The sequence below is a fragment of the Neomonachus schauinslandi genome, chromosome 1 (assembly GCF_002201575.2).
Source record: "Neomonachus schauinslandi chromosome 1, ASM220157v2, whole genome shotgun sequence".
NCBI classification, from domain to species: Eukaryota; Metazoa; Chordata; class Mammalia; order Carnivora; family Phocidae; genus Neomonachus; species Neomonachus schauinslandi.
Genome location: NC_058403.1, coordinates 211,321,488 through 211,334,973, shown reverse-complemented (window position 1 = coordinate 211,334,973; position 13,486 = coordinate 211,321,488). Strand labels below are relative to the sequence as shown.

Below are 13,486 nucleotides of genomic sequence, written 5' to 3'. Positions count from 1 at the left end.
CGGCGCGCCAGCTCGCGCCGCTCGCGGAGGCCCACGTACCAGCCCACGCTGAAGCCGGACACCACGGCGCCCACCACGAAGGCCGCCACCGACGACGTCACCAGCAGGTTCACCGACACCAGCCCGGCGCGCTCCTCTGCCAGGCTGGCCCGCAGGAGTCCTGGCCGGGAGCGCGGGCCGCGTGAGAGGGGCCGTGGGGGACGGCCCGGCCCCCGCCTCCCGCCGCCTCGGCCCCTCTGGCTGTGCGGCGGTCCTCTCCAAAGTCGGCCTGTCCGTCTGTCCGTCTGCTTCGTGGTGTCTCTGTGTCCCCTTCAGAGCCTCTGTCTGCCTGTCTGCTGGGGTCTGTGTGTCCTCTCCCAGGTCTGTCTGTCGGCTTCGCGGCCTGTCTCTTGGTCTCTCTCTGTCCCTCCCCTGCCGCCCCTCCTGGAAGTGGGACCCCTGCCCCTCCAGTGCCCTGACCCAGGCCCCCGCCCTCCCCCAGCCCCCTCTCTGGGCCTGGGCAGCAAAGGGCACTAGGAGAACGCTGGTGGTCCCCAGCCCCCCTGCCCTCCCACACTGCGCTTACCTGTACAGTCCCCTAAGCCTGAGGTGCTGGCCCCGGACACGTCCTGCTCAAAGGTGCCTCTAACAGGGGTAAGAAAGGCAGTCAGCAGAAACCTCTCCCAGCCTGGTCATCAGGTGGGTGAGACACCCTCCCCTAGGCCCTCTCCCCCAGTACCTGGTGCCGGGGCTGAGGAAGATGCAGGAACCATCAGGGGCCCACCCGCAGTAGGGGTCCTGACTGCCGATACAGTTCCTAGAGCAGACAGGTGACCCCGCGGGTCCATCAACCACAGTCCCCTACAAGGTACCTCTGACTGCCAGTTCCGGGACTCCTTGTGACAAATCTTTGTGCTAGGGTCTACTTATTCCCCACTTTCTAGATAAGGCGCAGGACAGTTCACTTTTGCCCAAGTGGGAGCCCAGGCGTCGTTATTGCCATGACGGCGGGCTCAGGGAAGGATTTCTCCGTGTTGAGGGCTCAGGCTGAGACTAGGGGCACACCAGAACTTTACATCCGATCTTGCCACCCGTTTTAAAAGGCAGGGAGACAGCTGTCTCCCTGGTCCCCAGCTTTTGCTCCTGCTGCTCTTAAAGATGTCAGTCAGATCTCATACAGCCCTCTGCCCACAGCCCTCCAGGGCTCCCACCTCTGAGAGCCCAAGTCTCCCCCATGGCCCAGAGGACCCCGCCTCTGCACAACTGCCCCACTCCCCTTGCTGTCCTCCCCTCTTCCCTCTCTCCCGCGTGCTCACTCTGCTCCAGCCAATCGGGCCTCCTTGCTGTTCTTCCAACATAAAAGGCCCGCTCCTGCCCCAGGGCCTTTGCACGAGCTGTGTCCTCTGCCTGGCTCATGGGCTCATCGTTCAATGAATCAGGACACTGTTGGGCCCTGGACTTGAACTCGGCTCTCCCGGCTTCCCATGCTCATTTCCCCTTGCCTCCCCCTCACCTCCGCAGCCTGCGCCAGGGGGCACTCACTTCATGCACCCTGAGTGCTGCTGGCAGCGGGCCACGGGCACGCGGACCACACAGCGGGGGAAGGCTGCCAGCAGGCCACCTGAGGCTGTGTCCAGCTCCAGGCTCAAGAGCCGCTGCCCTGCCTCGCCGCCGCCCAACCGTCCACACCTGCGGGTGAGCAGATTGGCAAGACTTGAGGGCGAGCCCCATCTCCCCGCCCACCGGTCCCACCTCCCGACCTCTGCCCACTTCACCTGTCTGGCCGGTAGGTCTCAAACTCCTCCAGGAAGACACTGGGCCCAGTGGTGCCCAAGGTGCTGGCGTTGGGCCAGATGAGGAACTTGAGGACGGTGCCCACCTCGGAGCCCAGGAAGACAATGGTGTGGTTGCCCCAGGGGCCAGCGCCCACGTCCACAGCCACTCGCGTCAGCTGGTGCCTGGGGCCAGGGTGGGCAGGGGTTATGCTGGTCCCATAGCCCCTGCAGTGCCCTGGGCATGTGTAGAGACACCACCCATGCCAGGGGGGGGCACATCACAGAGAGACAGACCCCCAAGCTGGACCCCAGCCTGGGCCTGTCCCCCCTTCACCTCTCCCCCCCCGCCCGCCCGTCCCCACCACGCGGCCCTGGGTCGCTGCATACTCAGCTGTCTGGAGGGCCTGGCTGCAGCAGGACCGCTCTCCGCCTTGCCCTCATGCCCACAGGTGGCCCCCTTCTTCCTCCCCACCCACCACCCTGGCCTGGGCTCTCGTCACCACCCACTGGCCCACCAGACCCCAGCCATGCACGGGGACTGACCGCATTAGAGTCCGCACGATCCAGGGCGCGTGGCCCAGAGAGGGCACCGCTTCATCCATCAGGGGGTGGGTTTTGACAAAGTTGAGGATCTCATCGGGGAAGGCGCTGGAGGCGTTGTACCGCATGCCAGGAGCTGCACAGCACCCGGGTCTAGGTGGGGAGGAAGCGGTGGTCAGGGTGGCCTCGCGCATCCCTACACAGGGGCTCTGATTTGCCGGGGGACCTGCTGCCCTGCAGAAAGGGCCTCAGTCTTCTGCATCTGTGTAATGGGTACAGCTGAACTCAGCCCCACAAAATCCACCTGGAAGTCCCAGCCCTTCGTTCTAGGGTCAGGACACCCCACCTGGGTACCTGGTTCAGGATCAAGGGGGCTCTCACCGGGGCCGTGGCACCTGATCCTCCGGCACGGGTGTCCAGATGGACTCAGGGGATTTCTGCTCACGGAAGCGGCCTTCAAACACAGCGGCCACCTGAGTCATGTCAAAGGCGCAGACAGCCGAGCCGGGGATGCTGGGGGAGTTAGGGGAGAGGCAGTGGTGAGCCTGGTGGAGGGCACTGCCTTGGACAAGTGCACTGGAGAGCCTTTGTCCCGGTGAAGCTGTTAGATGTTCCGTACCCTGGGCCAGAGATGCCACCCATCCACTCCAGTCACTCTGCTTCCTCAACAGGGCTCAGACTGGACCACAGGCTGGCTCCTCCATGGCCACCTGTGTCCCTCCATGGCCACCCATTGTCGCTTGCCTGGACATCCAGGCTCCCAGATGTCACTCTTGCCCCCTTTCAACCCATGCCCCAGGGGGCTTTCCAAAAATGCACATCTGACCTTGTCTCTCTTCTGCTCCTCACTCTCCCATGGCTCCCTAGAGCTCTCAGGATACAGTACAGGCTCCTCCCAGTGGCTTTTCACCTCTCTGCCCTCATATCCTCTACTCTCCCCCTTGCCTCCTCCTCTCCAGCCACGGGGGCCTCCTCCCTATTATTTAAACATACCAAACTCACTGCAGCCTCAGGGCCTTTGCACATGCCATTCCTTCAACTTGGAATGCTCTTCCTTCTCCTGCCATCTCACACCCATTGGTGGCTCGTTCCAATGTCCCCTCCTCCAGGAAGCCCTCTTTGACCCCCTCTTCTAAAGGCAGAAGATGAGGACACCCCCCATCTGGCCCCTTCTGACCAAAGGGCCATGGAGGGTCAGTAGCTGGCTTTGTCCCACCCCAGTCTGGGGCTGATGCCGCTCGGGAGTCCAATCTCGCCCAGCCCAGGACCCAGGGAATATATGATGAATGTGGGAGGTCTCTGCTTCTCTCCCCCCAGTGCCCCAGTTTGCTCCCCTCGGGGCCCTCTGACCTGTTGCTGGGGGTGGAGAAAACAGCCAGGACCACAGGCCGGCCCCCCAGGCTGACCACACCCGTGACGGCCTGCAGCACGTTGAAGTAGAAGTGGGAGTCCCCAGGCACAGAGCAGTTGAGCCGCGCCTTCAGGAAGGACGTCCACTGCTTCTCCAGCACCCGAGGGGAACCTCCCAGGTCATTCTTGCACACCCGGGCCACGCGGGACACCACCACCTGGTGCGACAGCAGATAAAATGGGGGGCCTGAGCCCTGAGTCCGGGAAGGCTGCCCACGGGCCGCACTGGCCATCACCCAGGCCGGGATGGAGGAGTCTGTCACTGGCTCACCACGCGACCCCAGTTAGTCACCATACTCCTCTGAGCACCGCATTCCCCAGCAGAAACACGGGGATGTCAGGGATGGTCATCACAACCATGGCTATCCCAATCGAAATCTCACGTGTTTACGGATTGCTCACTAGGTACCAGGCACATAATCCTCATCATCTCCTACACTCCTCCCAAACTGTCCAAAGGAGGGGACCGATATCCCCATTGTACAGATGGGGAAACTGAGGACAGGGGAAGAGAAGTGACTGGCCCAACGTCACACTAGTAGTAAATGGGGAAGAATTCTCACTTAACTGTCCAGCTGCCTGGTGGAGTGAGGGACAGGACAGATGGGTAGATGGGTAGGTGAAGGGATGGCAGGTTCAGTGGATAGATGGATGGATAGATGAACAAATGTGAAGGAGATAATGATGGATAGTTAGAAAAATAATGAAGGAGATGATGGATGGATGAATGGATGGATGGGTAGAAGGATGTGTGTAGGGATGAATGGATAGATGGGAGATAAATGGGTGGGTGGGTGGATGGATGGATGGACGGATGGATGGATAGATGGGTGGGTGGATGGATGGATGGATGGATGGATGGATGGATGGATGGACGGATGGATGGATAGATGGGTGGGTGGATGGATAGATGGGTGGGTGGATGGGTAAGTGGATAAATGGGTGGTTGCATGGAGGAGGAATAGATGGATGGGCAGATGAAGAAGAACATAAGGACAGATCAATGGATGAGTAGATCCATGAGTCGATGGATGAGTTGATGCATAAGTAGATGGATGAGCGGATGCATGGGTAGATGGATGAGTGGATCCATGGGTAGATGGATGAGCAGATGTATGGATAGACAGAACATTGAATGGCATGGATGAATAAGTTATGGGGGGGTAGACAATTGGGATATACCAAAGGGTGGACAGATATATGAAGAGATGAATGAGCTAATGAAGAGGATAGATAAGTGGACGGTTAAGCATATGAATGAATGCACAGGTAGCTGGATAAATGGGTGAATAAGGAAATGAGTGGGAGGTAAGGTAGATGAGCGGATGGATGGATGGATGGATGATGGTTGAGTGGATGGGTGGGCAGATGGATAAATGGATAGATAGATACATGAGTTGATGGAATTATGGGTGGGCTGCAGAACACATAGATGGGTGAGTGAGAAGGTGGCTAAGTAGGAGGGTAAGTAGGCAGATGGATGGACAGTGGATAAAGGATGGATAAATGGTTGAGAGATGGGTGGGTGGACAGGCGAATAGCAATAACACCAGGACTGGAACCCAGAGGTGTTACCTGCCTTCAAACCCATGAACCTCACCCAGGGCTGTGTGCACCAGGGCTGCTCCATAAATGTCTTCCAGCCTCAGAGGCCTGGTCCTGGCTGGAGTGGAGGGTCTTGAGGATCAGAGGTGGAGGGCAGAACCTCTTGCCCCAGGTGGAGATTCATGGATCCACCTCTACTCCCCACTTCCCATGACCAGAGCCTCTCAGCTCCATGCCCCAGAACCAGTGCCTCTCAGGGGTGGGAGAGAGAGGACCTCACCTTCTCCAGGTAGTTAAACTCCATCGCGATCTCCCGGAAGAAGAAGTAGATGTGGCTGCCCCACTCCACCGCATGGACAAAGTAGGGCTCTGTAGGAGAGAAAGGGTCAGAACTCAGCCCCTAACATGAGAAATGGAGATTCCAGGGCTGTGAACACATCAGCTCAGGTGAATGCTTTTACAGTAAAGGGGGGATGTTGGCCAATTACCCAGGCAAAAATAAAATAGACTCAAAGATTTTTTGGGGGGTGTTGGGTGTCCGAATCCTAAAATCACTGTGTCTACCCTCCACAAACAGCAACATCTACTATTTTTGTCACCTTCTTCCCTCATGTGTTGAAGAGCTAAGTTCCCGCTATATCCCTCTTGTTGTTCCATTTCAGGTTTCCAAACCACCCATTTCCAGCAAGTTCTACTTTAGATCCAACTGAAATCTTTCCTCTAGCTTTGTCTTCAAAGAGGTCAGTAGGTTCCAAAGATGAGATGGGAGTCCCTCTCTGTCTCCTCTGGGACTCTTATTCTGGTGGGGGGATTTGATGAATGCTTGCCCCACCTTTGAACCACTTGGAGTCATGTTTCACAGTTCGCAGAGTGGGCCGGTCCCCCAGGCTGCGGTAGATGACAGCATCGATGGCTAAGAAGTCAGTAACTGTGGCGGTGAAGAGCATTCCTTCTGGATGGGCGTGAGTTGAGGGGAAGCAGGTGAGAAGTTACATCACAGAGGCCAGGGGCAGGGTGGGCCAAAACCTGATCTTCCAAGACTGAGCCCAGAGCCCAAGGAAGCTCCTGTCCCTAGACCGAGCCCTGACCCCACCTAAGCCCGAGCCCAGGCTGATCTCCAGCTCCCACAGCTGAGCCCTGACCTTGGCTGAGTGCTGACCGTGGCCGAGATTCTCGGTTTCACAGCCACCTTCATAATAACCCACCTCCAAGAGTGGAAAATGCCACACGGGTCAGGGTTGGGGCCCCAGCAAATGGTCAGAGCTGGGGGCACTCACCAGAGAAGAGAGCAACGTTGGCATGTTTGGGGTCGTATGGGCAACGGGCCATGCCGCTAATGTTGTCCCCGAGGGGCTGCAGTGTGTCCATCTGCAGGGGGGATGGGGCCTGAGTGACAGCGCTCCTGGCCACACCTGGCAGCCCCCCCACCCCTGAGGAATCCTGCCTCCACCTTGGATGCTGTGATTTGGTCAGCCACTTAAACTCTCTAGAGCTTAGTGTACTGTTCTGTGAGCCGGTCTAAAAGTCAATTCTAGTTAATCCTATAACTGGCTTGTAGCTTAAGTGAGCTATGGCTTCCCGGATCTCCTCTGGAAGCCTCCTCTGGAGCTCCTGGTGAGGGGCCGAGGAGGGCATATCCAGGAAGGCTTCCCGTAGGAGGTGACGTGGTCTGGGGAAAGTGCCGGGCCAGCAGAGGGCAGGTGAGCCAAGACCAGGAGGTTGGACCTGGGGCATCAGGGCTTGGAAGGGCGGGGACTCACGCTGTAGTTGGCACACACGGGGTTGAAGGCATTGGAACCGCACACAAAGAGCGTGGATTCGTCCCGAAGAAGCAGCACCTTTACAAAATTTCGACACTCGCCCTGGGGTGGGGCGGGAAGACAGAAGCCATGGTGGGCGTGGTCACGGGTGTGGGCGTGCTTAGTATCGAGGGTTGGAGCGGCTGCGGGGCGGGGCCGGGGATGTGGGCGTGGCCAGGGCTGGGACCACATCAGGGGTTGAAAGGGGACTGGATCTTCCAAGTGACTGAGGAACCCACCAAGGGGCAGAAATAATTTGCATCGGCGGCCACTGAAGGGATGGAGTTCCGGCAAGACCAAGGCTGGGGGCGTGGCCATGCCTGAGGACCACTTGGGGGCGTGGCCAGGCTCTCGGGGCGCAGCCATGGCAACAGGAGGGTTCAGGCCCCGGATGGAGACAGAGGACCATATGCCCCGAGCTGGGCCGGGTTGGGGCGTGGCTGGAGGCGTGGCCAGGGCCCACTCACCTCCTGCTTGCCCTTCATCCGACACACGTTGATGTCACTGGGGTTGGAGGGCCAGGTCAGTTTCTGAGAGCAGAGGCAGCGGTGAGGGGAGAGGGATCCCTGCCGCCCAATTCTTGCTCCCCAGCCCGTGTCAGGGCCCCCTGGCAGGAGCCGCAAGTGCTCCCCCACCCCTCCCACCTGGGCCCCCTCCTCACCTGCTGGTACCGCAGCTCCGGGGTCGTGGGGGGCTCCAGCTCCACCCGGTACAGGTTGTCCCTAGGGGAGAGGTGCAGCTAGTGAGGATGGGAGCCTCAGCCCCCCCGCCCCCACTCTCCATTGCCCTGGCGGCAGAAGTGTGTCCCATACGTAACGTGCAGGGGTGTGCCAGCGCCTCAGCCACGAGCGACTGCAACACTGAACATGCCCCCGCGTGCTCGTGCGTGCCATCACACGCCTCCTCCGGTCCTGAAGTGACTCACAGGTTCTAGCACACCCCATACTCCTTGACATGCCACCTCACGCTTACACGCCCCACGGCCTTGGGGGCCTACTCCCAACATGATGAACTGTCCAGTGCCCTTCATCAGGTGCCATCGGGTGCCCCTCCCACCACCTCTCAGTCTCCCCAGGCTCTTCCCCCCCCCCACCGCAGAAACTGCCAGCAGTCACTTCCCTGTCCTCCTCCCCCTCGTGCAGTGTCTCACCTCGTGCCCCCCTCCTTCTCCTGGGAACTCCTCAGGGACCCAGCTCCCCTCCCACCTCTCCAGCCCCTCAGTCTCTCACCGCTCCCCCGATGCCCAGGCTGGGTCCTCGGGCCTCTTCCCTCCCAGCCGCTCCCTTCCCGGGCAGCCTTGTCCACTCTCCCCACCCCTGTCTATGGCAGGACGACGCGCACAGTCCTGTCTCCAGACGGGCCCTCCCCTGAGCTCCAGACTTGGGGGTCCAGCTGATCCTGGAGGTCTCTTTGCGGGGGGGTCCCGGGGCGTCTCACACTCAGCTCGACCACGCTGCACCCAACTGTCCCCACACCTGCTCCTGCCTTGTCGCTCATCTCGGCTGAGGCCACTCTGTCCTTCCAGGGGCAAAGGCCACAACTTGGGAGGCACCCTCAACTTGTCACTTCTCCTCGCCTCCCACACATCAGCCAATAGTGTCAGCTCTGCCTTTAATGTCTACCAAGAATTTACCCACTTCTCACGCACTCCACGGCCACCACCCTAGTCCACCCTGAGCCAGGGCAGTCACCTTCACCTTGGTCCCCCTGGCTCCAGCCCTCGGTCTGTCCTTCCCACAGCAATCAGACGGTACCCATGAGCACCTGAGTCAGGACCCCCTCCTCTGCCCACAGCCCTCCAGGGCTCTCCCCTTACTGGGGTAAAAGCCCATGTCCTCCCTGTGGTCCCCAAGACCCCACACGACCTGCCCAGTCCCCTCCCCGCCTTCCCTTCCTCCCCATCTCCCCGTCACCCACTCTGCTCCAGCCAATCGGGCCTCCTCAATGTTCTTCCGACACGCCAGGCTGGATCCTGCCCCAGGGTCTTTGCATAGATTGTGCTCTCTGCCCAGATTTTCTCCCTCTCCCCCGAGATGTCCCCATGGCTGGCTCCTCATCACTCAGGTCTCAACTCAAATGTCATGTTCTCCGAGAAGCCCTGGAGCCCCACATCAGCACCTTCTGTAGAAACCCAGGGAATTCTGACCAAAGAACTGTCCCCACCTACAAACACACCATAGCCGACTCCAGACTGTAACCACAAGTGGAGTTCAGTCAGCAGCCTTTATATAGTCCCACCCCAAAGATGCCAATTTGTACTCCAGCCAAACAGTATGGTCCATCGGGCAAACCTCCCCAAAATGCCACCACCTGCTCCCCACACCTCACCCTGCACTCTCTGCCGGACAATCCCTCATACCTGTCCCCGATGAACAGGGTCCTGTTGACCCGCAGGACTCGCTGGATGTTAAGGTCGTCGGCACCCTCTGCGGGGGTCAGGCGTCCTGGCCCGCTGCCCACGAACACGGGGTAGTGGTTCAGGTCTGGGGGAGGGGTGTGATCCAGGGCTGGGGTGAGCCTGGTCTGGTGAGCCCTGAGGGAAGTGGGCAGCCGACCCAGCTGGGAAGCAAGACCCTCCCTCCGGACTCCTGCTTCCCCCGGGACCCCCACTCACAGTCCCTGGGGGCCACGCTAAGTGGCGGCGGCTCCTCGGGGAAGAGGCAGTTGGCTCCCCCCAGTAGCAGCAGTAGGAGCAGTGGGGCCGGGCGAGGAGGGGGCGCTTGCGGGGTCCGCATGGCGAGGTCGGGGCGACGAGAAGTGAGACCTGCGGGCGAGAGGCTTGGCGGTGAGCGGCTCTGCCTGCAGTTCCGCCCTCCGCCGAGAGATGGCGCACGCGAGCCGCAGTGGGCTGGACCTTCAAGTACCCGAAAACCACTCCCCATGGGGTCATAATAAAACATAACACAAACCTCGGCAATATTAGTAACGCCAGCACTTATTTAATTATCAGCAAGACTTTCTGACCACATCGTAGTGAGAGCTCCGGAAACGGTTTCGAACCAAAAACTAATAATGACAATATTTAAATGACTTTGAAATAAAATCATATTAAATAATTAAAAAAACAAATAATCACGATAATGATAGACACAACACTTAACAACACGTACTTAAATAATTCAATCTCAAAACATATATTCAAGAAATCTTACAATTAAAACAACAATCCTGGGGCGCCTGGGTGGTTCAGTCAGTCCAGCGACTGACCCTTGATTTCCGCTTAGGTCGTGATATCAGAGATTGAGCCCCTCGTCGGCCTTCCTGCTCAGCGCGGAGTCTGCTTGTCCCTCTCCCTCTTCTCCTCCCCCCCCCCCCGCCCCACCGCTTGCTCGCTCTTTCTCTCAAATAAATTAATAAATATATAAAATCTTTAAAAAAATAAACCACAACAATCTTAAAATGAAAGGCTTAAAAAATTTTTCAGTCTCGGGGCGCCTGGGTGGCTCAGTCGTTAAGCGTCTGCCTTCGGCTCAGGTCACGATCCCAGGGTCCTGGGATCGAGCCCCACATCGGGCTCCCTGCTCGGCGGGAAGCCTGCTTCTCCCTCTCCCACTCCCCCTGCTTGTGTTCCCTCTCTCGCTGTGTCTCTCTCTGTCTAATAAATAAATAAAATCTTAAAAAAAAATTTTTTTTTCAGTCTCTCAGAATTTTATAAACCACAATCTGAGAGTTGCTATACTTTGGAATCGTAGAATGTTCCAGCTGGCTGGGGACCTCGAGGGGCCCCGGTGAGTCTGACTTCCTTCCCAAGTCCAGGCTTTCTGGCCTCTGCTGGAATACCTCTGTGACAGGCACCTCACTACCCCTCAAGGGAGCCTGCTTCCCGCTCCTGTTCAAGGTAATTTGGAGAACCTGCCCGGTTGTGCAGCGTGGAGACTCCCTCCAGGTGATGATCGGTTGGTGGAAGTGTGAGCAGAACTCACCCTCTGGAACCCAGCCCTCCACATCCCTACCAGCAGGGGTGCAGTCTGGAGGTCCCGAGTAAGAAGCCTGCAGCCTCGTCCTTCCGGGAAGCCACAGGCAAGGCCTGTGCCTCAGTTTCCCCGTCTGAGCAGCAGGGACATCGCCACGCCCTGTCCTGGCCTCAGAGCTCCAAGATTCTGAAGCCCTGGAGTGCCTGCCTCTGAGGACTCAGGGCCAAAAAACAGGAAGGCCTTGCGAGGACCAGCAGAGTTTCCTCTCCACGACCCTGGACTTCCAGTATTTGTGACTCAGCAGATGCCCGGATCCCACGTGTTCGGGGGACATGCTTCTGCTTCCTTAAGAGCTTCCTTCCCTGGCTCCTCCCTTGCTCTGCAGCCTCCCATGGCTCCCAGTAACCCCGATCTAGGTCCCAGCCACTGCATTGCAGTCAAGGCCCCCAGTGTGGCATCCAGCCTGCTGCTGCCTACTCCACCCCCAGGCCGCTGCCCTCCCCACCCCAGTCTCCTCCCCCACAACACCTGCCTGGGTCATCCCGGCCTCTCAGGTGCTCTGTCCTTTTTTTTTTTTTTTGATAAACATTTTTCTTTTTATATTGTGTTAAATATATATACCATAAATTTACCATCTTAACCATTTTTAAGTGCAACAGTTCAGCGGCATGAAGCACACTCACACTGTTGTGCAACAATCCCCACCCTCCGTCCCCAGAACTTTCCATCTCCCCACATGGAGACTCTGTCCCCATGAAGCACGGACTCCCCACCCCCTGCCCCAGCCCTGGCTCCCACCATCTCCTCTCTGTCTCTGTGGACGGGACTCCTCTGGGGACCTCCTGGGAGTGAGTGGGGTCTGTGGGATGTGTCCTTCTGGGTCTGGCTCCTCTCACTGAGCGCAGTGTACTCGGGGTCCCTCCACGTCGTGGCAGGTGTCAGGGTCCCTTCCTTTCTAAGGCTGGAGAGTGTTCCCTCGTGGGGACTGACCGCCCGGTGTTTATTCATTCACCTGCCAGACACTGAGGTTGTCTCCACCTCTTGGCTGTTGTGAATAAGGCTGCTATGAACTCGGGGTTGCAAACATCTCTTTGAGACCCTGCTTTCAATTCTTTTGTGTATAGACCTAGGATCACACGGTAATTCTATGTTTAACTTCTTAGGGGAACCACCAGACCGTTCGCCATAGCGCGGCCCCCCACCTCACATTCCCACCAGCAGCCCGTGAGCGTTCCGATTTCTCCACATCCTTGCTAACATGTGTTATTTTCTGGGTTTGCCATCCCAGAATGGGTGTGAGGTGATGCCCTGTGCATTTTGGCCCACGTTTTATCAGAACAATATTTAACGTAAGAACCTTCCAAACAAAGCTTCCATTCACTGGCCATGCAGGGCTCCAGAGTCAGGCTGCAAGGGTTCAAATCCCAGCTCTGCCATTTACATGCTGTGTGATCCTGGACAGGTTCTGCCTCTGGGCCTCGGTTTCCTCATCTGTAAAATGGGCATGGGAACAGTACTGATCTCATAGGCCTGTGGCGGGTGTTAGCACAGCACCTGGCACAGCGCACGTGCTCAATAAATGCTAATTATTATGATTCCTGTTGTTGCTGTTGCCATAGTAAGGACCAGAGGTTGGGGCTGGCTGGTTTCCAGGAATTACTTCACAGAGCCCCCCACTGGCTCTAGCGGGAGCGGCGTAACAGTCAGCCCATTCTGCAGATGTGAACACTGAGGGTCTGATTTGGGGGCTATGGTCCCACCAGAGAGGATGTGGCAGTTGGGTCGAACCCAGGGCTCTCTGGCTCCAGGATCTTGCTCCTAGGTGTTGAGCATCCTAATGACCATAACAAGATCAACAATCACCCAGCCCATTCTCTCAACCCTCAACCCAGACAGGCTAGCAGTAACTTAATACCCAAGTGCATGGACAGGCAGACTGAGGCCCCAGGTCAGGATGGGACCTCACGGCTAACTTTTTCTCCTGGTTTTCTTAACTTTGTGATGCAGCAACTGGAGGCTGGGAAGGGGTTCATTTGCCCCCTCTGTCCACCTGCCCCCAGCCCCACAGATCCATCCAAGGACCCCTGGGGACCCACACTGGGCTTTCCTTGCCCGAACTTGTTTCTCCTACCAGTTCCTCGACTTACGAACAGCCCCGGCATCCCTTAGCCAAAAAATGGGGTGTTGACCTCCCTGTCCCCTCCCTGTCCCGAGTGCTCTGTAGCCCAGCCCCCACCTCCTCCTACCTGGTCTCCCGGCCTCCAATCCTGCCCCTTCAGTATCCTCAAGGTAGCAAAGGAATCTTTCTAGAACTCAAATCTCACCTGTTTTTCCCCTGCTCTAAACCAGGCACTGTTGACATTCAGGGCGACTATTCTCTCTGGGGGGCTGTGTACTGTGGGGGTGTTGAGCAGCATCCCTGGCCCCCCCACTTGATGCCAGGAGAAACCCCAGTGTGACAACCACAGATTTCCCCATTTATCCAGCGTCCCCTGGGGGGCAAAACCAGCCCCAGCTGAGAACT

At 58.0% G+C, this 13,486-nt stretch overlaps 1 protein-coding gene across 1 annotated transcript; it reads right to left on the bottom strand.

The window, feature by feature from the left end:
* Positions 1-1,516: 1,516 nt before the first annotated feature.
* SEMA6B (semaphorin 6B) lies at positions 1,517-9,817 on the bottom strand. The gene is made up of 13 exons (XM_044917130.1): positions 9,663-9,817; positions 9,408-9,531; positions 7,710-7,770; positions 7,516-7,578; positions 7,010-7,111; positions 6,527-6,617; positions 6,082-6,201; positions 5,530-5,618; positions 3,645-3,862; positions 2,676-2,807; positions 2,298-2,447; positions 1,755-1,937; positions 1,517-1,668 (listed from the first exon to the last, which is right to left on the bottom strand). Exons 1-13 carry the CDS (start codon positions 9,781-9,783, stop codon positions 1,518-1,520), a joined length of 1,605 nt encoding a protein of 534 aa, XP_044773065.1. The 5' UTR covers positions 9,784-9,817; the 3' UTR covers position 1,517.
* Positions 9,818-13,486: the final 3,669 nt, after the last annotated feature.